The sequence below is a fragment of the Narcine bancroftii genome, chromosome 13 (genome assembly GCF_036971445.1).
Source record: "Narcine bancroftii isolate sNarBan1 chromosome 13, sNarBan1.hap1, whole genome shotgun sequence".
NCBI classification, from domain to species: Eukaryota; Metazoa; Chordata; class Chondrichthyes; order Torpediniformes; family Narcinidae; genus Narcine; species Narcine bancroftii.
The window spans coordinates 74,262,328-74,287,980 of record NC_091481.1 but is presented as its reverse complement, the minus strand read 5'-3'; the positions used below and the strand labels follow the sequence as shown (position 1 = coordinate 74,287,980).

Genomic DNA, 25,653 nt, shown 5'->3' with positions numbered 1-25,653 from the left:
TAAGCCACATATTAGACAGGCCTGAGCGGCGTGGAGCACAAGGCAGTGTGCGTGACTGGCTTTGAGCCGACTGCCTCCTCACACAAGGCAATTAGAACTGACCAGTGATAATGCTGCTTTATTGAGGGATGCTGATGTTGTACAGATGTACGGGCAGGTCAATAAACATCAGGCAGGGGGTCTTCACTGATCCTTCACCAACTTGCACTCCCGCTTAATCCGGGAGAAAGGCCCAAGGGAGTCACAGAATATGAAATCCCACAGAACACGTAGCCAAGACCCATGCTGAGGGAGGTTTTCATAAAACTCCGGTGCAATCTTCTTCACCTGAAACGAGACGGATTCGGGTTACAGAAGTAAAAACGCCAATACTCACTTGCCAGTCCCAGCATTTACTGATGGTGTCCAGTTCTTGAGCCCCATTTAATCTGCTGACTCACCAGGATTATACTAATCCTGCACTGATCCCCCCCCCTCCCCCAATCCCCACACAAACTAGCAGAAATTTACAGTGGCCGACTGTCGTATCGACCCCCCTGCCTCACGCGTCATTGTGAAGTGGGTGAACACGGGTACCTTGACGAAAGGCCCCCAGGCCCAAAACCCTTTGCTTCCTGTGGATGCTGCATGACCTGATGCGTTTCTCCAGCAAGTCTGTGTATTGCATTCAACCCGTGTCTTTATCGTTAACTATTGTGATTGCAGCGGGGAACGTGTGAATTCTGCACCAACAGTATTCGGGGTCAAGTTGAACCAGGGAGGTAGCGGCTTTACCTCCTGCACCGGTGTTCTTGTCACTGCTTTCATCCAGCAAACCCCGTGTCTCTTCATGGAACATTACAGCACAGTACAGGCCCTTCAGCCCATGATGTGCCAACCCATACCTACCAAATGAAAATGAAACTCCCTATCTCATAACCATCTATTTTTCTTGAATCCACCTGCCTGTCGAAGAGTCTTTTAAATGCCCCTATTGTTCCAGCCTCCTCCACCATCCCTGGCAAAGTTTTTCACGCACCCCAACTGTGTTCCAGCCTCCTCCACCATCCCTGGCAAAGTTTTTTACGCACCCCAACTGTGTTCCAGCCTCCTCCACCATCCCTGGCAAAGTTTTTCACGCACCCCAACTGCGTTCCAGCCTCCTCCACCATCCCTGGTAAAGTTTTTCACGCACCCCAACTGTGTTCCAGCCTCCTACACCATCCCTGGCAAAGTTTTTCACGCACCCCAACTGTGTTCCAGCCTCCTCCACCATCCCTGGCAAAGGTTTTCACGCACCCCAACTCTGTAAAAAAAAACTTAGCCCCGATGTCTGCCCTAAACCCTCCTCCCTTCACTTTCCACAGATGTCCTCTGGTGTTTGCTATTCTTGCCCTAGGGAAAAGGCATTGGGCTGTCTTCATTATCTATGCCTCTCATAATCTTGTAGACCTCTAATAAATCTCTTCTCATCCTCTTTGCTCTAAAGAGAAAACCCCCAGCTCTGCTAACCTTGCCTCATAAGACTTGTTTCCCAATCCAGGCCACATCCTGGTAAATCTCCACACCCTCTCCAGAGCTTCCTGTAATGAGGTGACCAGAACTGGACACAATATTCTAAGTGTGGTCTCACAGAGATTTGTAGAGTTGCAACATTACCTCACGACTTCAGAATCCTCCCCCCGTTAATGAAGCCCAGAATCCCATGGGCCATCTTAACTGTCTTATCATCTTATCAACCTGTGCGGTGACCTTTAGAGATCTCTGGACTTGGACCCAAGGTCCCTCTGTTCTCCCACACTGTTAAGAATCCTGTCATTAACCCTGTACTCTGCCTTCACATTTGACCTTCCAAAATGCATCACCTCACACTTATCTGGATTGAACTCCATCGGCCACTTTTCCACCCAACTCTGCCTCCTGTCTCTATCCTGCAGTAACAACCGTCATCCACAACTCCTTCAACCTCCTCATCTACAGACTCACTGACCTACCCCTCTACTACTTCGTCCAGGTCATTTAAAAAGATCGCAAGGAGCAGGGGTCCCAGAACAGATCCCTGTGGAACTCCACGACCTCACTTACCTCCAGGCAGAATCTTTTCCTTCCACCACTACTGTTTTCTACAGGCAAGCTAATTCTGAATCCACATAGACAAGATCCCAAGCCTCATGACTTTCTGAATGTTTCCCATGGGGGACCTTGTCAAATACATTACTAAAATCCATCTCGGCCACATCCACTGCCCTACACCTTTATCAATTTCTTTTGCTACTTCTTGAAAATAACCTTCCCCCTCACAAACTATCACCGAGGAGACTCTAAATGTTCACAAATGGTCATGAAGAATAGTTTGCCCACCACTGATGTAAGACTCACTGGTCTATCATTCCCAAGATTGTCCCCATTACCTTTTTAAACAAGGGTTCCCTTCTCCTCATGAAGTTCCCTGATGATTTGGGGAGGGGGGTTAGCAGAGTGACTGCTTGAGCAAGGAGTTGGAGAAGACCACTCTGCTCCCACTGCCCTGTATCGAGATGATTCAAATCAGGTCTGGGTCCCTCTGCTGTGCCTCTTAATTACATCCCTATGGATCTCTCCCTCTCATCCTGTAGATAATGAGTCAGTCTCTGGAGATTGTAAGGAATTTCATTAACCCCCTGGTTCCACCAATCCTACACTAGTCTGAGTTTCTTTTGCTGATTCCATCCCTTATCTGCACAACTCCCAGTGGCCAATCAACCTCCAAACCCGCTTGTCTTTGATGTGAAAAGGTGGAGCATTCAGAAAAAAACCAAATAGGATCACGGAGAACCTGCATTTCCCTTTCATTCCCTCGTCTGCATCCATTCACTCCCTTTATTCTTTTGCCGTCAACCATTTGCAGATGTTGGAGTAAGTATAGGGCTGGTTAAAGTTTTGAGGAGGGGGAAAGGATTGGGAATGGAATGCAATGCCCGTGACAAACTTAAAATGGTGGTGCTGGTGTGGACCCACAGGGAATGGAGACACAGTCTAGCCCGCAGCGTCCTACCACCCAGCGCTACCCCGCGCAGGGTCCTACCTCCCACCTCTTGCCCTTGGGGTTGTACCGCCCAGCATACAGGTCCACACAGATTTTAAAAGGCCTGTTTAAGGTGCCAGGGGAGTTTTATTTAAAATCTTGCGACTGCAGGGTCTGGGCCCCAGATGGCAGTGCCTTTGCTCAGCAGTGGCCTCCGGGGATTGTAGTCTCTGGGAAGCAGTGGATTGTTACAGTTCACCAGAGAGAGGAGAGAATTCCCCCACCGTTGAGACCCTAGGGACAGTGCCCGAGGACCAGTGAGGGGCTCTGCGGCTAAGGATACACAGGCAATGCACTGCTGGTGACTCGGTCAAAGGATTTGCGTCAGGCTGTGGGTGACTGGAGACTGGCTTATAAGAACCAGGTATTTGAACTGGGATTCCAAAGGGAGCTGAGGGCAAGGAGTGTTCCCCAACGGGCCCTGGGTGCTGAAGGCTTCCTGATCGTGTCAGAGGTTTCGATCTGGAGCTCGGGAGTCGTGAGTGGCTGCAGGGGTTGTAGGTGAATCCACAGACACTCAGTGACTCGGGGGGTGGGGGGGGGAGACTCTTGCTTCTCTTTCTCTGACTAAGGGGTAGCGGGCTATGCTAATGGAAAATCTTTGCCTTATGGCAGATGAAAGGCAATCTTGTGTAATATTGAGGGTGGCGGAGTCTGTGTACAGTTAGCGCAGTCCCATTACAGCGCCAGCGATCAGGACCGGGGTTCGAACCCTGTGCTGTCTGTAAGGAGTTTGTTCATTCTCCCTGCGTCTACTGGATTTTCCCAGGGGGCTCCAATTTCCTCCCACCGTTCAAAACGTACCAGGGGTTGAAGGTCAATGGGGTCTAAATTGGGAGGCACAAGCTCATGGGCCGAAATGGCCTGTTTCCGAGCTGTATGTTGTAACTTAAATTAACTTACATTTCTATTTTATTACATGGCAATAAATTCTGAACTGTGGTGACTGGGCCTAATAAGCATTCAGGAGGAATCTTTAAATCTCACCAACAAGAGGCCGTGTTTTCAAGAGTGCGGAGATTCCAGGAGGGTCGGCACCAATGAACCCCCCCCACCCCCTTTCAATCTACCCTTCATCTCAATAGTGAGGGGGAACTGACAGCAGCCAATAAACCCACCGACAGCACAACTTTGGAACGTGGGGTAATGGAGCACCCATGGTCAGGATTTGAGGGGTCCTTGGAGTGGCAGAACAGGGTTGGGGTGGTGGGTGGGGGATGTAAAGGAATGAAGCAGTTACCTGGGGCAGCTTACTTCCAGGGATACTGGGGAAGTCGTGGTGCTCCATGTGGTAACCCACGTTGAAGGTTATCCAGTTCAGGGGTCCGTAATAGGAGTAGGTTTCATACCCCTTCAGGAACATGTAATGTTCTGCGATGAAGTGTCCGGAGATGGGGTGCAGGCCCATACCCAACAAGGAGCTGAAGAGCAGGTAGAATACTGTCTTCAGACCCCAGATGTGGTACAAGAGCAGGTCGAAGGTCAGCTGGACAACAGCATTGACCACCTCCATTTGGGTGATGGGCTTGGGATTGACGTAGAGGGGCCTCAGGATGTATAGCAGAGGCTGCAGGATGAGCCAGAGGATTTTGCGGGAGGGAGTGCAGAAGAAGCGAGCCTCGAACTCTGTGGGGACGTCGACGTCGAGGCCATCCCCGCCCAGGTACCGGTGGTGGTCAATGTGGTACTTCTTGAAGGAGGCAGAGTAGGGCATGCCGATGGGCAGGTTGGCAAAAATGCCGAACCAGCGGTTCCACTTGGCGTCCTTGTTGCCAAATGCCACGTTATGGGAGATGTCGTGGATGGCCAGAGTCAGGGAGTGGTTGACAGAACCACCAACAACATAAGCCCAGAACAGCAGCCACTTCCAGCTCAGGTCCTTCACCAGATAGCAGGAGACAAACTGAAAGACGACCATGGTCGATACAATCCACTTGAGGTGAGGATCTGGGCTCATCAGAGATTTAATCTCTGGGTACTTTGCTGTGTTGATAATGGAAGAAAATTAACACAGTCAGTCACAAGAAAACGTTACGGACTTCCCACCTTCCATGTGTCATACGTCACCGCATGAGTCGTGGGGATAATTTATACATAACACCCATTGCAGTCCACGCTGGCCAATTAACCTACACCTGGTACATTTTGAAGGGTGGGAGGAACCAGAGCCATGAGGAGAACATGCAAACTCCTTACAGACAGCATGGGGTTCAAACCCAGACTGCTGGTGCAGTAACAATGCTAACCACTACACTAACCATGCCACCTCTTATGAGACGTAGGAGCAGAAATAGGCTATTCAGCCCATCGAGTCTGTCCTACCATTTAATCCTGAGCTGATTCACTTAGCCCCACTGCCCGGCCTTCTCCCCGTAACCTTTGGTGCCCTGGCTAATCAAAAACCTGTCAATCTCTGCCTAAAATTCACCCAATGACCCAGCCTCCACCACCACCTGTGGCAACAAACTTCAGATTCATTGCCCTCTGGCTGAAGAAATTCCTCCGCATCTCCATTCTAAGTGGGACACCCTTCAATCCTGAAGTCGTGCCCTAGATTGGAAGTTGCAGAAGGTGGCGAGTAAATATTTTTTCAGACAAGGCCAGCATGCTGTTTGCCTCTCTAATCATTGCTAAATCTAACTGCTTCCTTTAGATAGCCATCCGGGCTCCTCTGAGCACTGATACTTTTCAGTCTGGAAGTATTTAAAGTAGATAATTTAATATTTTTCTGTAATGTTTTTTGTCCATTTACTGGGCTTCTCTCCACATCCCTCTGAGTTCTCTGCATCCTCACTCCACAGTTGCTCCCAAAGCAGATTGACCCTGTATTGAATGTGCCCAGAAGTATTGAACTGCACGTTTCACAAACATTTCTATGACTGATTCCACCTGTATTGAATTCGCCCATGGTTGTTGAATGAAGATCTACTGGGACCAATGCCTGATGAGGGCACACAAAATCAGTGAACCGGTGTGGACTCGACAGGCCAACATGGCCTGTTTCCACTCCGTAAATGGTTATATGTAGCTCAGAACATCAGCAGACTTCCCTCCCCTCCAACTTCATCTGCTGTGGAAAGGCCATTAGTGCACGGATGACCTGTCCTACTCTGGCCACTCTCTCCTCTCCCTACCCACCATACCAACTGGACGAGCAGATCAACATCAGCATCGTCTCACACAAGCTCCATCACGTGCAGACAGACTCCCAGGAGAGCAGGGTGAATGGTTCAAAGATGTTACCAAACTCTCCCAGCAGAGGTGTAACTCATTCATGGCAAGCTGAGGTTGGCAACTGCTCTAACCAGAATCCATGAAGGCAATGATCATATCAAGTCCCTACACCAGGAGATGTTGGAAGGAATCCGGGACCATCAGAGAGGATCAATGGAATCTACCCCTCCCCCCCACCTTCCCCATGGACGTGATCTGCCAGACATTATTTGAAGAGGGTGAGCAAAACCATTGAGGACCCCTCCCACCCAGCACACGGCATCTTTCAGCTGCTCCTGTCGGGAAGAGATACAGGAGGATCAGAGCCAGCACCACCAGGCTGAGGAAGAGCTTCTTCCCACGGGCAGCGAGAACGACCAAAGGAATTGCTTGCACTCACCATCCCTCTTATTCACGAAACTTTATTTAATAATTTGAACATATGAATACTTGTCCTGCATGTGTATTGCTTGTCTGTATGTGTGTCATGTCTGGTTGTGTGTCTGCATGATTTCCACCAAGGACCAGAGAATAAAAAATGGCGGTGCTACGGGAGCCACCGTAACGGCAGCACTCCTGCTGGTGTGGGCCCGTGGGGAGCGAGGAGCAGAGATGCAGTGCTCCTACAGGGTCCAACCACTCTGTGCCATCCACTCTGCGAAGGCTTTGAACGGCCTGTTAAAGGAGCCGGCGGTAGTCTTATTTTAAATCCCCCACCGCGGGGTCTGTGCCCAAAATGGTGGCGCCTCTGATCAGCAGGCAGCCACGAGGGGTTGCACATTCCAACGAAGCAGAGGACTGGAGCAGGGCACCAGAAAAGGGGTGATCACCCCCCCCCCCCCCACAACCCGTCTGAGAAGGAGAAGCAGACGCATTTACGGCACCAGCGATCGGGACTGGACTAAGTTTCGAATCCGGCGCTGTCTGTAAGGAGTTTGTACAGCCTCCTCTGTATGGGTTTCCTCCCACTGTTTGAAATGTACAGGGGGGGGGGTGTAGGTTAAAGGGGTGTAAATTGTGCAGCATGGACTCATGGGATGAGATGGCCTGTTACTGTACTGCATATCTAAATTTAAATTAAAATGTTTAAATTAAAAAATTAAGGAGGTGACTGCGGTGGTGGACCAGTGAGGGGCTCTGTGACTGAAAGACCCAGGGTGTTGGTGACTCGGGGCGAGGAACCCATGGAGGCTGGGGGCTGCTGGAGACTGTTGACGGGAGACTCATGCCGGGCAGCGGACTGCTGGAGACGGGGTCAAAACTGGATGCAGGGGCCCCAGGTATCGGGGGCGGAATGCGAGGCATTGAGGGGTTCCTGACCGTGTCAGAGGCTCAGGTTGCCCCGATGGTTTGGACTGGACCCTGTTGGGTCTGTGGGAGTGCTGGAGGTGAATCCATGGACGTGCGGTGACTCCAGGTGTAACTCTCTTTTGCTTCTCTCTCTGTGACTGTCAGGGGTGCCGGGCAATTTCTGCTGATGGTGAATCTGTCGTCATTTTGTGTAATTATTACATGACAATAAATTGAATCTTGAACGCTGTTTTGTCAGGTTGTACTTGTGCAATCAGATGACGACTTGAATGCACACCAGTCCTGGCAGAGGCTTCCTGGCCCAGAACAGATACCAACCACGTTGCCCATCTCAACATTATGGGATGTACCAGCGCTGTGTGTCACACAAGTGCCAACAAATAAATAGGGCATCAGTTCTGCAAAGGCTGGGATTCATGTAGCAAAGTTCAGTTCCATCATTTAACATGAGGTGCTTGTTAGAACCTACTCTTAGTTCTTGTGTGGTCAGATTATGGTTCATCATCAGGAGTATCAAAATACAGTGAAAAGCTTTGTTTTGCATGCTATCTAGGCAAGTCAATCCGCCGTCCAATCCAGCAAAGATTACAAGAATAAAAAGTGTTGCAACACAATAAAAGTTGGTGTGATGGTTTAGAGAAAAGTCCAGTTACACAGTGTAGGGCATCATATTTTGTTCATGGCGGGGTCCATTCAAGAGTCTGATAACAGCAGGAAAGGCCCTGTCCTTGGATCTGGAGCTTTGTATTTCCAAATTTGTTTCTTCTGCTTGGCGGGAGGGTGAGTGAAGAGACTTTGATCGTCCTTTCTCTTCTACCGATGCTGATTGGCCGACTGAGACCCGCCAGCAGGACGGGGTTCATTCCACTCCAGCCTCTGCAGTCCTCTTGTCGTCACCGGTTCCTGACGGGGGGAGGATCCACTTCCTTGGAAGAATTCTCCCACCAGTCGCCACAAGCAGGAGGGCTTTTGAGATTATTTTGTCATGTAATAAAACAGAAAATGTGATTTTACACAAAATTTCCTTTTGTCTACCATAAGGCAAAGATTCACCATCAGCAGAAATTGCCCAGCGCCTCTTACAGTCAGAGAAAGAGAAGCAAATGAATTCCCCTTCCACCTCCCCCCACCCCCCACCCGACACACCAAGTGTCTGTGGATTCGCCTCCAGCTCTCCCACAGCCTCTGCAGCTGCACAGAGTCCAGTCCAAACCATCGGTGACCTGAGCTCCAGATGCACACCTCTGACATGATCAGGAAGCCTCCAGGCCCCCTTGCATCTTGGTTCCACTACCTGGTACCCCTATAGCCAGCCTGATACCCTTGACCACAGTCACCCGCAACCTATGTGGGTTCCTCGCCTAGAGTCACCAATAGTTCTTTGGACTCCAAGGCCCTAGCTGGACCACTGCCAAGGTCACCGTCCCACGGCTCATCTCCTCTGCACGGCCTCCCCATTTTCTGGGATCCCCAGATTCTGCGACCCCTCGAGGCCCCTGACGATCACAAGCATCGCAGTCGCGAGATTTTAAAATAAACCGTCGCCTCCTTTAATGGGCCTGTGTGGAGCTGAGGGTAGTTGAACTGGGCGGTTGGAGCGTTCCACTCCCTGCTCTCCGTGGGTCTGCACCAGCGGCAGTTCTGCCTTTTTGGTGCCCAGAGAACTGAAGGCACGGCTGGCGGATGGTAACTTGGTTTGGACGGGAACCCTTTATTGAGTGGGAAGAGATGGTACAGGGAGGGGCAGAGGTCATTGGAGGGGAGTGAAACAGGAGAATTGGGAACCATGACAACCTGTCATGAGTGGGGGGAGGCGCAGGAGTCCTGTTGATGGATTCTCAATAGTAAAACATGAAAGCGTGCAGATACCATGGTTGAAGTAAAAACATTTTTTTTTTAAATTTTAAATTTAGACACACAGCACGGAAACAGGCCCTTCCAACCCATGAGCCCGTGCCACCCAATTTACAATCCCCGGTAGGTTGTGAGGGGGTGGGGGGCGGGAGGACGCCGGAGCCCTTGGAGGAAACCCAGACACGGGGAGAACACACAAGCTCCTTACAGTCAGTGCAGGATTTGAACCCTGGTCGCCAGCGTTGTGTCAACCATGCTGTCAATGCTGAAGAGGCTCAGCAGGTCAAATAGCAAACATCAAGATGCACAACTGTCTTTTCAGGGTTGAGGTATGGACAAAATGTCGGCAGGCGCCCGAATGACAAGGTAGGGAGCTGCCGCTTCCCCCCCCACCCCTCCCTCATCATTTTGTTTGGGCACCTGCCAACATATTTCCATACCATGATGAAGGGCTCAAGCCTGAAACATGGGTTCTGTATCTTGATCTTTGCCACATAAAGGGCCCTGTTTGGCCTGCTGAGTTTCCCCAGCCTTGGTTTTTACAGATGACTATCAATGTTCTTTCTTCATTGTTGAAACCCCAGGAGATGCACTTACACACACTCCCTCCCTGAAATGGTCATTCAAACCTGCAAGACAGGTTTATCCACAGATTGTAGTCATTAGTAAAAGCTGGGTCTCATTCCAAGCAGGATTCAAAACCAGTCCAGCAACTATAGCACAAACAATTAAACAATGGTGGTGAACAGGAAGGTGGACATAAGCTGGGTTGTGCGGTGCATAACCGTGCTGGAGAAACTCAGCAGGGCTGTAGGAAGTAAAGGGCAGGTGACGGTTTGTGCCCAAGTCTTTTGTTGGAAATAACTATTAATGGGAGCGAAGGGTAATGGCCGGAGGCGACGACTATCCATTGGCCTTCTGTGGATGCGGCCTGACCCCCGCAGCCGCAGATATTTCCGTTCACCTTTCTTGATTAGCTCCAGTGACCGGCGGGAGGAATTCAGCAGGTCGAACAGCATCAGGGGCAGAAAGAAAATGGTCACCATTTCTGGTCAGAACCCTTCGTGACTGAGGGGAGAGAGCCAATAATAATCAGGTCGGAAGTCGAACACAAGGGTCTGCCGACACCGTGGTTGAAGTGAAAACACAAAGCTGGAGAAACTCAGCAGGTCAGACAGTGTCCTTTATAAGGTAACGATACAGAACCAGCTATGCAGGCTTGAGCCCTTCACCGAATGAGCAAAACGTTGGCTGCGCCCAAATTTTAAAAAGTATGGGGCTACCCCTCCTCCCACCAATTTGTTTGGGCGCCTACCGACATTTTTCTTGATGAGCCCGAAACATCAGTTGTGTTTTTATAATCAGAACTGTGTGAGAGGGGTTGAACACGTCAAGTAAGAGCGCAGTTAGCATAACGGTGAGCGCAACACTGTTACAGCACCGGCGTCTGGGACCAGGGTTCAAATCCCACGCTGTCTGGAGGGAATTTATACATTCTCCCCATGTCTGCATAGATTTCCCCTTTCAAAACATGAGGGGAGTGGTAGGTCAGTTGGGTGTAATTGGGCAGCGCGTTTGCCGAAAGGGCCTGTTACTGTGCTGTATGTCTTTAAAAAAAGGAAAGATCAGGGAACCAGAGACAGATAAAAGATGAAAGAGTCAAATGACTGTCAGGTGCCAAAGACGAGCATAGAAGTTAGGTGGAGAGGGGTTGTACAGGATTGGGCAGGGGGTTGCTGTGGAGGAGTCCTCTGTGAAGACAAGGCCACAGGTGCTGTAAGGTGATGAAGGCTCAACTGGGCAGGAGTCTCTGCACGTTAAAGATTCATCTCTGCAATAGGCATATTTTGGCAGGAGCTTCATTGGCACAGCCCATCCCTACTTCCCCTGGAGAAGGTGGTGCTGAGCAACATTCATGAACGATTGCAGTCCTGTTAAACACCACGAGGTACTCTCTTAGTCAATGGAATTTAGAGGAACATGAGAGGTGACCTCATTGCAAGATAAAACATTCTAAGTACTCTGGTGCCTTCAAAGGCCTGAGCATGCCAGATTATCAGAATTTTAATTGGTTATTTATCCTTTGGGAGTCCACCTGCAGCTTCACCTGCCAGTGGAGGAGGAGGAGGAGGTCTTCACCTTAAATGCTTTTGAGGAGAACCCATCCCCACTTGGAGAAAGGGGGAAGAGAGTGAGAGGGAGAGAGAGGGGAAGAAGAGAGGAATGGGGGCAGAGAGGGAGGGAGTGAGGGAGAGACTGGGAGGACCTTGAACAGTGGCCAACTTCTGGGAAAGAGAGCAGCTTGGTGCGATCTGTATCGCAGAGAAAGGGGAGTGCCAGCCCCTCGATGATCAGCAGGAGCCGATGATGCAGCAACGTTTCTGTGGTGAGATGTAATTCCACCACTAGGTCACCAGGGGTCATCCTGGTGACCTTGTCTATAAAGCAGTCCAGAGCTACAGTCTAGCCTTCCAGGTTTGTCTTGCAGAGAGACAAGACCTCTTGTAATTCCACCACTAGACCACCAGGGGTCATCCCGGTGACCTTGTCCATAAAGCAGTCCAGAGCTACAGTCTAGCCTTCCAGGTTTGTCTTGCAGAGAGACAAGACCTCTTGTAATTCCACCACTAGGTCACCAGGGGTCATCCCGGTGACCTTGTCTATAAAGCAGTCCAGAGCTACAGTCTAGCCTTCCAGGTTTGTCTTGCAGAGACAAGACCTCTTGTAATTCCACCACTAGGCCACCAGGGGTCATCTCGGTGACCTTGTCCATAAAGCAGTCCAGAGCTACAGTCTAGCCTTCCAGGTTTGTCTTGCAGAGACAAGACCTCTTGTAATTCCACCACTAGGCCACCAGGGGTCATCCCGGTGACCTTGTCTATAAAGCAGTCCAGAGCTACAGTCTAGCCTTCCAGGTTTGTCTTGCAGAGAGACAAGACCTCTTAGTGTACATATTAGTTTATTAAAGCAGTCTTATACTCACACTGCTGGTGTGGTTATTGTCAGTACAGGAGTAATTCTGCAGAGAGACAGAGCCTTGGAAATGTGCCGGGGCAAAACTGTCAACAGCTGCAGGACACGTTTAAGGTGACAAAGGGGATGTGAGGGGTAAATAGTTTCACCCAGATGGTGGTGGGTATATGAAACGAGCCGCCAACAGAGTGGGAAAGGTAGGGACAATTGCAAAATTTCAAAGACATTTAGACTGGTACGTGGATAGGAAAGATTTTTTTTACAGGGACATGGGACAAACTCAAGCAAATGGGATTAGTTTAAATTGGCTGTTGACTCAAGGCAAGGATCCCAGGCAGGATGCGGGCTGCTGGCGACTGCAATCAAGGGACTTACACCAGGCTGTGGACTGCTGGAGACTGGCTGGAGGGGAAACCAGGTGTAATGATAATGATCATGTTTGCATGGCCACTAGCAAGGCCTTGATTATAGTTCCTGTTTGATTAGACTTGGCTGCCAGCAGGGGACTGTAATGGAGACTTGTAATGGTGCTGTTTACAATAACTTTAAAATAAAGAACCTTTTCCTTCATCCATGTGTTTCCTAAGAACTCACACATACGAATACAAGATGAGACATGGTGTCAGAAATGAGATGAAGGAAATTAGGAAATACTTTAAAAGGTAAAAATCTAAAGTCAGCAACTGATCAGTGAAGGGAGGCAACAAAGTGAAAAATGGAAGGATTACATCCACCAGCAAAACTTCAGCTGACAGGTAATGTGGCTGAAAATTGGAACAGATTTAAACAGCATTTTGTATCGTATTTAGTGGCAGTTGGAGCTGATGAGAAAAGTGATAAAGTGAAAGCGTCAGTTTTCTTGCATGTTGTGGGTGCTGAAGCCCTGGATGTGTATAATAACTTCACATTTGTTGCTGAAGGAGACAAAATTAAACTGGAAAAATTAATGGAACAGTTTGAGGCATACCTAAACGTAACGTGACATTTGAGAGGCATAGATTTTTAACGTGTACAGAAAATGGAAGAAAGTATTGATCAGTAAGTGACTAAATTGAGAAACAGAAGCAAAACGTGTGAATTTGATGGACTGGCCGACTCACTGATAAAAGACAGACAGACTATTCCAGATAATAGTCTAAGGGAAAGACTGCTAAGAGAGCAAAATCTAGACCTGGAAAAAGCCATAGCTCTCTGTAGGGCTACAGAAACTGTAAAAACACTGGCAAAAGAGCTGTTCAGTGAAACTAGCTGCAACATGGATGCAGTGAGTAAGGACAGACATTAACCATTTAACAAAAGCATGCCAAAGTGGAAAGAGAGACATGGCCAGCGAACAAAAATGAAAGGGACAATCGAAAGCCATGTTGTCGATGCGGTACACACCTACCAAGAAAGTGTCCAGCATATGGTAAAACATGCAATATGTGCAACAAAAGCAAACATTATGTCCGTTGCTGTAGGAACCAAGTGCAACAAAGCAAGGTTCATGCAGGAGATGAAAGGGAGATAGAGGAATTCTATGTCGATGTTGTGACTGAAAACAAGAAAGAAATCAGAGTCTGGATGTTGAGATTGAAAGTGAATGACATTTACATTTCAGTTAAATTGGATAATGGAGCACAAATTAATGTAATATCAGAGACTGAATTTAAGAAGATTAGACCCAGACCAAAGATGTATGGAACAAAAGTGAAGGTGACAGGATATTCAGGTACTGATATACCAGTGCAAGGAGAATGCAAGGTGAAAGTGAAACACAAGGATGAAGAGCTCATGCTTGCATTCATCGTGGTACCAGAGGATGTACAGGCCATACTAGGTTTAACAGCCTGTGAGAAAATGAACCTGGTAAAAAGAGTCTTCGTTGTGGAAAGTGAAGGAGAGACAGTCTACGATGAACTCATGAAAGAGTCCAATGACCTATTTCAGGGTCTAGGCCGCCTGCAGGAGAACACACGATCAGAGTGGATAAACATGCGCCACTGATAATACATCCATGCAGAAAGGTTCCATTTGCACTTCAAAAGCAACTAAAGGCAGAGTTGGACAGGATGAAAAGCCTGAACGTGATTCAGACCATAGATGAGCCAATGGAGTGGGTGAGTTCACTTGCTGTTGTGGACAAAAAGAATGGAAAGCTTAGAATTTGTCTGGATCCAAGAGCTCTAAACAGAGCAATAAAGAGAGATCACTTTAAACTTCCGACACGTGAAGGGATCATGTCACAGTTTGCAAATGCAAAGCTTTTCAGCAAGTTAAATGCATCATCAGGACTTTGGCAGTTGAAATTGGATGAAGCAAATTCAAATCCATTTGGCAGATACAGAATCGCCTCAGCTCCTGAAGGGTATCACAAAACTATCCACATGGTCTATGAGTACCTGGATGGAGTTGATACCTCAATGGATGACAACATATTATGGAGCATGATGAGAGACTAAGGAAAGTGCTGGAACAAGGAAAACAAACCTGAAGCTGAATAGAGAGAAATGCCAGCTTGGGGTTACAGAACTAACATTTGTAGGAGATATTTCTGGCAGTGAGGGCATCAGACCAGATCCCAGAAAGGTGTCCGCCATTGGGAACATGCCAAGGCCACAATGCAAAAAGGACATACAGAGGTTTAATGGAATGGTCAACGATATGGGTAAACTCATATGCAACCTCTCAGAAAAGATGGCTCCATTGAGAAGACTAACAGAACGTTGAATGGGAGTGGAATCATGAACATGAAAAGTCATGGAGGGAACTAAAGAAACTGCTCACAGAGGAACCAGTTCTGAGGTTTTAGACCCAGTGAAACCCATTAAAATTTCATCAGATGCTACATAGTGGGCTCGGTGCAGTTCTTCTGCAAAAATATGATGACTGGCGTATGCATCACCCTCAATGACAGACGCGAAGACGCGATACGCTCAAATTGAAAAGGAGCTGCTCAGCCTCAATCCGCCAGTGAAAGATTTCATCAGTTTGTGTCAGGACAAGAAATCAGTGTAGAGACTGACCATAAGCCCTTGATTGCATTGTTCCAAAAGCCATTAAATAAATGTCCACTGAGAATACAAAGAATGGTGATTAGGCTGCAACGCTATACACTGAATGTGGCGTACACTCCAGGTAAACTAATGTACACAGCAGACACATTGTATAGAGCTATTGACACCAAAATGGATGAAGACGTGAATGCCTTCGTGGACATGATCACACATGCACGGCCCATATCAGATGCAAAAATGGAGCTCTTAAAGTCAGAGACGAACAAAGATGAAACACTGAGACAACTGAGAAAAAAGATCTTGGATAGATGGCCCAGCATGAATAGGACTACTCACCTGACGTTTTGGAGTACTGGAACTGCAGGGCGGAACTATCAGTGGTTGAAGACATCACCTACAAAGGAAGCAAAATCCTTATCCCAAAGAGATGCTAAAAAGGATCCATGGATGACATCCTGGAATCGAAAAGTGTAAGAAAAGAGCACGAGAGGTGATGTACTGGCCAAGAATCAACAATGATATAACAAATGAAGGGTCAAACTGTACAATATACAGGAAATATCAAATATTCAAATGTCAAGGGAGGGACTACCTTGTAGTCACAGACTATGACTCCCTGTATCCAGAGGTGTGACAACCGCACACCACCACTGCAAATGCTGTAATAACAAGTATGAAAACTATATTCTCCAGACATGGCGTGGCAAGCGAGGTCTTCACAGACAATGGACCCCAGTTTTACAATTTAAATTTCTGACAGTTTGCCAAAGTGGGAATTTGTACACACCATGTCAAGTCCTCATTTTCCATAGTCCAATGGTCTAGTGGAAATATCAGTCAGACAATGAAAAGACTGATGAACAAGGCAAAAGACAGTGGAACAGACTTCTACCAGAGCATGCTAGTATACGGCACAACGCGGCTCGAGTGTGGTCTGTCACCAGTACAACTCCTTATGGGATGTTGGCTAAGATCAAATCTACCCATTCAGGAGAACCTCCTAAAAACAAAAGAGGGGGAGAAGGTGAGAAAATTCAAAGATCAACAGAAAGAAAAGCAAAAGTATTACTTTGACAGAGGATCAAAAAACCTACTGCAACTCTACACTGGTGACCAAGTAAGGCTAAAAGACAAAATGAACTTATGGACTCAGAAAGGAACTGTCCTTAGTGAAGTCCAACCAAGATCATACATCATTCAGACAGATAAAGGTGCTGCTCTGCAAAGAAATCATCGAGATCTTCAACTGGGACCAGCACAGTAGATGAAAAGTCAGATACTGTTGAACAACCTGAAATCACAGCTGAGAAGACATCGTCTGAGGCAACAGCTCAGATTCAAGGACAAGAAATTGTCAAGACCCATGAATCCTCATTGAGCAAATTTAAAGACTCCTGTTCTAGAATGAAGTAGTGTTATCTTATTCGCTCTTCAAGTTTTAGTATATGTAAATGTGAACACACAAAACAAGTTTAAAAAATGTTAACAATGCTGATAATAATAAAAATGTAAGTTCCTGGTGTTAAAGTTAAAATTGCAGATTTATACAAAGAAGACACGTTAGTTAAAAGTAACCTACTTTAGTTTTAAGAAAGGGAGATGCAATGATAGTGAACATGTTTGCATGGCCACTAGCACGACCTTGATTATAGTTCCTGTTTGATTAGACTTGGCTGCCAGCAGGGGACTGCAGTATGCAAGATCTGTAATGGAGACTTGCAGCCTCATGGTGCTGTTTACAACTTTAAAGTAAAGAACCTTTTCCTTCATCCATGAGTTGTCTAAGAACTGACACATACAAATACAAGTTGAAGCACCAGGTATCGGAACCAGTAGGTGAGAGGGTGCTGGAGGCATCCTGATTTTGTTGGAGGTTCGGATCTGGAGCTCGTGTCGCCGATGGTTTGGACTGGAGTCTGTGCAGCTGCGGAGGCTGCAGGAGCGCTGGAGGCAAATCCGCAGACACTCGGTGACTCTCTCTAGCTTCTCTCTCTCTCTCTCTCTCTCTGACTGTAAGGGGCAATTTCTGCTGATGGCAAATCTTTGTCTGCCTTACAGTTAGACTAAGGTTAGACTGTTTTATGACGTGACAATAAAGAAGTAATCTTTTAAATTTAGATCTATGTCACGGTTACAGGCCATTTCGGCACACAAGCCCTTGCTGCCCAATTGACCTACAACCCCCGGTATGTTTCGAGCAGTGGGACGAAACCGGAGCTCCCAGGGAAATCCACGCAGGCACGGGGAGAACTCCTTACAGTGTGGGATTTGAACCCCAGTGCCGATTGCTGGCGCTGTAACAGCATTGCACTACCCGCTATGCCAACTGTGCCGTGTATATTGAATTCCCTCAGTCCACAGAGCTCCATAAATGATGTGCTTGGCAGAGATCGACGTGGACCGGAATAGAATGGGCATAACTGTACAGATGTTTTCATTAAAGCAAACACAAACACAGTGAATGACCCAGCGGATCCTCAGTGTCCACAGGAAGTAAGTAAAGGGCAACCGATGTTTCAGGAGACCAACACCTGACACTAATTTCCCAGTCCAGTCGTCAGTGCCCACAGCGAGGCTGACACACCCAGTACGGAGCAGGAGGACATTGTGTGCAGAGGGACTTGCTGCCATTCTTCTCCCTCAGGTAACCACACAAGATTCAGCCCATCTAGATAAGGTGTTCTCAGACACAGAATTCTGCAGCACAGGGTGTGGACCGGCTGCCTCGCAGCCCGGTATTGGGGACACCAATACCCCTGAGTGTAAAGCCCTGAAAATGGTAGTGGACACAGCCCAGAACTTCACAGACAACACCTTCCCCACTATTGAGTACATCTACAGGGAACGCTGCTGTCGGAGGGCAGCGACAGTCTTTAAAGACTCACCCCACCCAGCACACGCTCTGTTCTCGCTGCTGCCATCAGGAAAGAGGTATCGGTGCCACAAGACTCGCACCCACCAGGTTCAGGAATAGCTGCTCCCCCTCCACCATCAGACACCTCAACGACAAACTCAATCAGGGACTCGTTTAAGGACTCTTACTTTTGCACTTTATTAATTTTGTTCTCTCTCTGTTTCATAGTCAGTTTGTTTACATTTCTTTATTTGTGAAAGTTCAGCCCACAACGTTGCACTGTCCTAATAACCCACACCAACAACTGCCTAGAATTTCTGTACGGATTAATCCTCCATTTTTCTCAGTTCCATGTACTTATCCTACTAGGACTTACAGATGAAGAAAGGCTGGATCGACTACGCTTATACTCGCTGGAATTTAGAAGATTAAGGGGGGATCTTATAGAAACGTATAAAATTCTTAAGGGATTGGATAGACTAGCTGCAGGAAGGATATTCTCATTGTTGGGGAAGACCATAACCAGGGGTCACAGATTAAGGATCAGGGGGAAGTCTTTTTAGGACTGAGATGAGAAAAAAAATTCTCTCAGAGAGGGGTGAATCTGTGGAATTCTTTGCCACGGGAAGTGGATGAAGCCGGTTTTTGGATATGGCCCTTGTGGTTAAGGGGATCGGGGGTAATGGGGAGAAAGCAGGTATTGGGTGCTGAGTAGATGATCAGCCATGATCAAAATGAATGACTTGAAAGGACAAATGGCCTCCTCTTCCACTGATTTTGAATGTTTTTGTTTCTATCTAATAGTCTCTTAGGAGTGAAAAACGAAAGTCTGCAGACACTTGGTGCTGGAGAAGCTCAGCCAGACCCGCAGCGTGCAAAGATATATGACTGATAGGTTTTGGTCTGGAGCCCCTCTTACATCCCCCGGACTTACTCCCAAACACCTTAAAACTATCCCCCTCATGCCAGCCATTTCAGCCCTGAGGAAAAAGCCTCTGGCCGTCCACACAATCAATGTCTCTTGTCCACCTCTATCAGGTCACCCCTCATTCTCCATCTCTCCAAGGAGAAAAGACCAAGTTCACTCAGCCTATCCTCATAAGGCATGCTCTCCAATCTGGGAAAGTCTCCTCTGCTCCCTTTCTCCATAGCATCCACAACCTTTATGTCATGAGGTGACCAGACATGAGGTGACCATAACTGAACACAATATTCCATAATGTATGAGGAGCATTTGACGGCCCTTGGCCTGCACACATTGGAATATCGGTGAATGAGTGGAATCTCATTGAAGCATTTTGAATGGTGAAAGGCATGGACAGAGTAGATATAGAAAGGTTGTTCCCCACGTTGGGAGAGTCTAGGACAAGAGGGCACAACTTCAGGAATGAAGGGTGTCTGTTTAGAACAGAGATGTGGAGGAATTTCTTCAGCCAGAGGGAGGTGAATCTGTGGAATTTGTTGCCACAGGTGGTTGTGGAGGCCGGGTCATTGGGTGTATTTAAGATGGAGAGTGATATATTCTTAATTAGTGTAAGGTAAAACATCATGAGATGGGAATGTGTAGGGAGTTACCCTGTACAGGGCAGTAACAAGAAGGGGAGGTGTCCTTGTACTCCTGTTAGGTAAAACATCATGAGATGGGAATGTACAGGGCTGTAACAAGATGTGAATGCATCCTTGTACTTACAAGATAAGAGAGACATTGATGGATTGAGAGGCAGGAAGCTAGCAGGGAAAGGATAGCAACAGTTTTAGTCATTGGACAAGTAATGATATGATGATGTTCTAAGCACATATCCAAGGGTATAAAAAATCACCATTTTGCTGATAACGGCAGAATGCATTCTCCGACTAACATGGTTAGTCGCAAGTGTTACAATCCGGTAATAAAGAACAAAGAACCCTGATTTCGACTCAGCCTGGTGTTTGTCTCACTCATTCATGAACAAAGCAGACCTAACATTAGCCAGAACACCAAAGGTTATGGAGAGAAGGCTGGTCAGTGGGGCTAAGTGGGAAAATGGATCAGCTCATAATTAAGTGGCGGGACAGACTCAATGGGCTGAATGGCTATTTCATTGTCTGCTGGTCTAATTCTCATCAAACTTTACCCCTCAACAATTCTGGAGGTCAGTTAGCGCCTGAAAAGCGAAAAAAGTCAATATTTCAGAACCAAAGCAGATGTAAACTTTGGGTCACCAACTCAGAACTCCGTTTCTCTCCTCCACAGATGCTGCCTGGCCTACTGAGGTTTCCAGCATTTTCCGTTCCTATTTCAGAATTCCAGCGTCTTCAGCTGTTGTCTTCCAAACACTTGACTGAGACCCCTCAAATACTTTTTCTCGCTCATCTGCCCAGCTTTGAAACTACTTGTAAAATATAACTTTAAAGTGTAGACCCTTAGAACACCACAGCACAGAAACGGGCCATTCAGACCTTCTAGTCTGTGCCGAACTATTATTCTGCCCAGTTCCACTGACCTGCACCCAGTCCATACCCCTCCCATCTATGTATCTCCCTAAATGCCAAAAGTGAGGCCAGATTCATCATTTCAGCTGGCAACTTGTTCCACACCCCCCACTACTTTCTGTGTGAAGAAGTCCCCCCCATTAAACTTTTCCCCTTTCACCCCTAACCCACATCCTCTGGTTTTTATCTCTCATACCCTCAGTGGGAAAAGTCTGCTTGCATTTAATCTCTCTACATACATTATAATTTTGTAAACCTCTGTCAAATCTCTCTTCATTCTTCTACACTCCAGGGAATAAAGTCCTGTTTAACCTTTCCCTGTAACTCAGTTCCTGAAATCAAGGCAACATCCTAGTAAATCTTTTCTGCACTCTTTCTATCTTATTGGTATCCCTCCGATAGTTCGGTGACCAAAACTGCACACAATACTCCAAAGTTGGCCTCATCAATGTCCTGTACAACTTTACCATAACATCCCAACTCAATACTTTGATTTATGAAGGCCAATATGCCAAAAGATCACTTTATAACCCTGTCCACCCGTGACACCACTTTCAGAGAATTATGTATCTGTATTCCCAGATCCCTCCATTCTACCACACTCCTCAATGTTGTATCATTTACCATGTACCTCCTACCTTGGTTTGTCCTTCCAAAATGCAGGACCTCACACTTGTCTGCATTAAATTCCATCTGCCTAATTTGCAGCCCATTTTTCCAGCTGGACTAGATCCCTCTGCAAACTTTGAAAGCTTCCTCGCTGTCCACCATACCTCCAATGTTTGTGTTGTCTGCAAATGTGCTGATCCAGTTTACCACCTTATCATCTAGATCACTGATATAGATGACAAACAACAATGGTCTCACTATCACAGGCCTCCAATCAGAGATGCAGTCATCCACAACCATTTTCTCTATTCTCCCGTCTAGCCAAAGTCTGATCAATGAAACCCAGCGTCTGAAACTTCCTTACTCATCTCCCATGTGGGACCTTGTCAAAAGTTTACTAAGTCCATATAGACAACAGTCACAGTCATTCCTTCATCAATTTTCCTGGTAACCTCCTTGAAAAACTCTATAAGATTGGTTAAACACGACCTACCTCGCACAAAGCCATGTTGAGACTATCCTTAATCAGTTCCTGGCCGTCCAAATACTGTATATTCCAATACTTAGAACACCTTCTAATAATTTACCTACTACTGATGTCAGGCTCACCAGCTTAAAATTTCCAGGGTTACTTTAAGAGCCTTTTTTAAACAACAGAACAACATGAACTGTTCCCCAGCCCTCCGGCACAATGTCCATGGCTAAGGACATTTTAAATATTTCTGCCAGAGCTCCTGCTATTTCTCCAATAGCCTCCCTCAAGTCCCGAGGGAATATCTTGTCAGGCCCTGGGGATTTGTCCACCCTTATTTGCTATAAGCCAGCAAGCACTTCCTCCTCTTTAATCTGGATAGGTTCAATGACCTCACTGCTTGTTTGTCTTTTTTGCCAGTTTCCTGTATAAATACTGACACAAACCCCCCCCCCCCCACCACATCTCTTTTGGCTCAATAAGAAGCCAACCACTTTGATCAATGTTGTCCCTTACTATCCTGTTGACCTTAATACACCTGTAGAAACCCTTACGATTTCCCTTCACATTGTCTGCTAAAGCAACCTCATGTCTTTTAGCTTTTCTGATTTCTTCCTTGAGAATTTTTCTGTATTTTTTATACTCCTCCAGTACCTCATTCGCATCTTATTGCTGATACCTGCTATACACCTCCCTCTTTTTCTTAACTAGGCCCCCAATATCCCTTGAAAACCAGGGTTTCCTATTACTTGTTAACCTTGCCTTTAATCCTGACAGGAACATACAAACTCTGCACTCTCAAATGTCTTCCACATCCTTGCCCAAAAACAACCTGTCCCAATCCATGCTTCCTGGATCCTTTATCATTTCCTCAAAATTGACCTTTCTCCAATGTAGAATCACAACCTCAGGCCTGTCCTTCTGCATAATTAACTTGAAATTAATGGCATTATGATCACAACACGTACCTGCCCTGTCTCGTTCCCCAATAGGAGATCCAGTTGGTACCTTGATACATTTATTTTAGAAAACTTTCATGAACACATTTGGCAAACACCAAGCCATTCAGCCTTTTTTTTTAAAGAGTATGGGAGTCCCAGTCAATATGTGGAAAGTTAAAATCTCCTCCTCTCACAACCTTAGGTTTCCTGGAGCTGTCTGCTATCTCTCGACAGATTTGCTCCTCCAATTTTTGTTGACGATTGAGCGACTATAATACAACCCCATGAGTGAGGTCATACTTTTCCCGTTCCTCACCTCCACCCATATAGCCTCATTAGACGAGCCCTCTGGTCTGTCCTGTCTGAGCACAGCTGTGATATTTTCCCTGACAAGCAATGCCACTCCTCCGCCTTTATCCCTTTCTAAAGCAGCAGAAACCTAGAACCTTGACTGGCCCCTCCTGCAACCAAGTTTCACTAATTACCACAGGGACAGAACTCCACAGGCCAATCTGCGCATTCTGCCCAACTGCCTTTCCTTCAAGGTCCCTTCGGCATTGAAATGGACACACCTCAGATCACCACGCCCAACCCTTTGATTCCTGTCTTCGTGCAGACTTGACGCAATCTGCCCACTCTCCCCTCTCTGTTCTTGCCCCCTGGTTCCCAACCCAGTGCAGAGCTCATCTCTGGATCGGGTCACAACAGCCTGAAAGGATTTGCCTCAAGGGTGATCACACTGATCAGACAAAAATGCATTGTGTCTTTTTAAAAAAATGTATGGCTGCCAAATCATTTTTTTTTTTTGGCCTTGAAATGCAGATGCTGTTAAATACGAAATAAAAACTGGGGATTGGCAGCATCTGTGGAGGGAGAAAGAGGAGGGAATGTGTCAGAACAATGACCTAAACCCAGGAAAGCAACTCCAAAGGCTAACCGGCATATTTCATCTTTTCAATCCCTCCACCACAAAATTCTGTCATGGGAAACCCATGCAGAGGCTGGCTGAAGGGGACCCAGGTCTCGGACCGAGATACGGTGGGGTGGATCTGGAGCTCAGGTTGCCGATGGTTTGGTCTGGAATCTGGGGAGGGTGCTGGGGCGCCGGAGGTGAATCCGTGGACACTCAGTGACTGTGGGTGGAGACTTGTTTCTCTTTGACTGTAAGGGGCACTTTATGCTCAAGGCAAATCTTTGTGGGTAGTTTAAAGGGAAATTTGTGTAACATTACACCTGTATTATTACATGACAATAAAGGAATCTTGAATTATGACAATTCTCCCAGCACCTTGCCCCCCTCTCCCTGATCCAATGCAAAACCTCAACCTCATTCACGAGCAACAAATCCAACCCCTGGGGCTCTCCCCTGAATGCATTTTATCCGACGGTCCAGAGTGGGCATCTCCGGTCGGACAGGAGGGAAGTGTGGGCTGCCCGAAGCCAACCAGCACTGTCCGGGGAAACTTCGTGGAAACTGACCGGGAAGATGCCCAAGAACAAACAAACTCACTGCAAAATAATGGAACAAACTTGAACTGAAGTTTGAGAAAGTTGCATCCCAACTTGCTCGGTAAAGTTACCCAGAATTTCCTTCCTCCGATTCGAGTGAGGTTGCTCAGTGTAGACCCACTCGAAATCCCCGCTCAGCGCCTTGTTGCCCATCGTCCTGCTGCCTCCAAGTGCGACCAACGCGGCGAGGATCGCTTCATGCAGGGCGGCTCCGGGAACTTTTATCCGACCACCTGAGTGTCGTCATCTCGGCCTCCAAACTCCTCCTGAACTTTCGGAAGGCGGGACCTTGATGTCTCTGGGATCTCTGCTTTGAAATCTGTCCCCGGGGAGGGAGACGACGCGCAGCTTTCCTCTCTGCGGCGCAGAAACAGGCCCTTCGGCCCGTCTCCTCTCTGCCTGCTCTCCCAGGCATGCACCGGGCCCGTTTCTTTTTCTTGAATGTCCCGCATTCACCACTTCAGCTGCTTCCACATTCCCTCTGCCTGAAGAAGTTCCCCCTAATGATAAGTGGAGGTGCCCAGCAGGTCGTTCCGGCCCATGAGCCCGTGCCACCCGTTTACGCCCCATTAACCTCCTATCCCCGGGAGGTTTTGAAGGGTGGGAGGAAATCGGAACCCCCGGGGAAAGCCCACGCAGGAGAACATACAAACTCCTGACAGACAGGGCGGGATTCGAACCATGGTCCCGATGGCTGGTGCTGGAACAGCGTTACGCTAATCGCTAGGAAACATTTCCCCTTTCACCCTTACTTCTGTGGTGGTCCACCACTGGCCTCCTGCAGGGGCGACCTCTGTACCTGCAGAAGAGCCTACTGTAGGGGACATCCTCAGAACAGCCTGGGGACAAGACCACACCTGGCCGGCTGTCAATCAGCCGACCTGAATGGACCAAGCCCCAGCCGGTCGGGTGTCAGTCACCCTCCGGGATATGTGTGACCTCTGAGATCACAAGAGCTCACAGCAAAGGGCAGTACACTCTTACAGTGGAGTTTTATGTCGAATAAAGCCTTTTGATTTTGTGTGTTTGTGCACCACGGTCTCATCTAATCTCAGTGAGTGAAGCCTGCTTGCAATGTCCCAGCCACACCCCTCAAAAGATTGTATTTGTTAGAGCCACAATGCAGGTACCAACCGTAAATAGGTAAATATGAAACTTTATCATTTTCCGTTGTACATTTCTGAAAGTGACACTACAAATGGGAAAAGAGTTACCAATTTTTAAAATTGTGAATAAAGTCTATTTTGAATTTAAAAAAAATTAAGACCACTAAGTTCCCCATGAATGCACCCAGCATTTACTGTGGACCCACTGAGTTTCCCATGAATGCACCCAGCATTTACTATGGACCCACTGAGTTTCCCATGAATGCACCCAGCATTTACTATGGACCCACTGAGTTCCCC

General features: G+C 47.4%; 1 protein-coding gene across 2 annotated transcripts; it reads right to left on the bottom strand.

The window, feature by feature from the left end:
• Positions 1–102: 102 nt before the first annotated feature.
• Positions 103–24,513, bottom strand: LOC138748425 (sphingolipid delta(4)-desaturase/C4-monooxygenase DES2-like). 2 transcript variants are annotated; one of them, XM_069908625.1, is made up of 3 exons: positions 24,319–24,513; positions 4,284–5,026; positions 103–327 (listed from the first exon to the last, which is right to left on the bottom strand). In XM_069908625.1, exons 1-3 carry the CDS (start codon positions 24,398–24,400, stop codon positions 184–186), a joined length of 969 nt encoding a protein of 322 aa, XP_069764726.1. In that variant the 5' UTR covers positions 24,401–24,513; the 3' UTR covers positions 103–183. The 2 variants fall into 2 exon arrangements, with proteins under 2 accessions (XP_069764726.1, XP_069764727.1); XM_069908626.1 differs by having other exon boundaries at positions 24,249–24,330.
• Between the last annotated feature and the right edge of the window lie 1,140 nt (positions 24,514–25,653).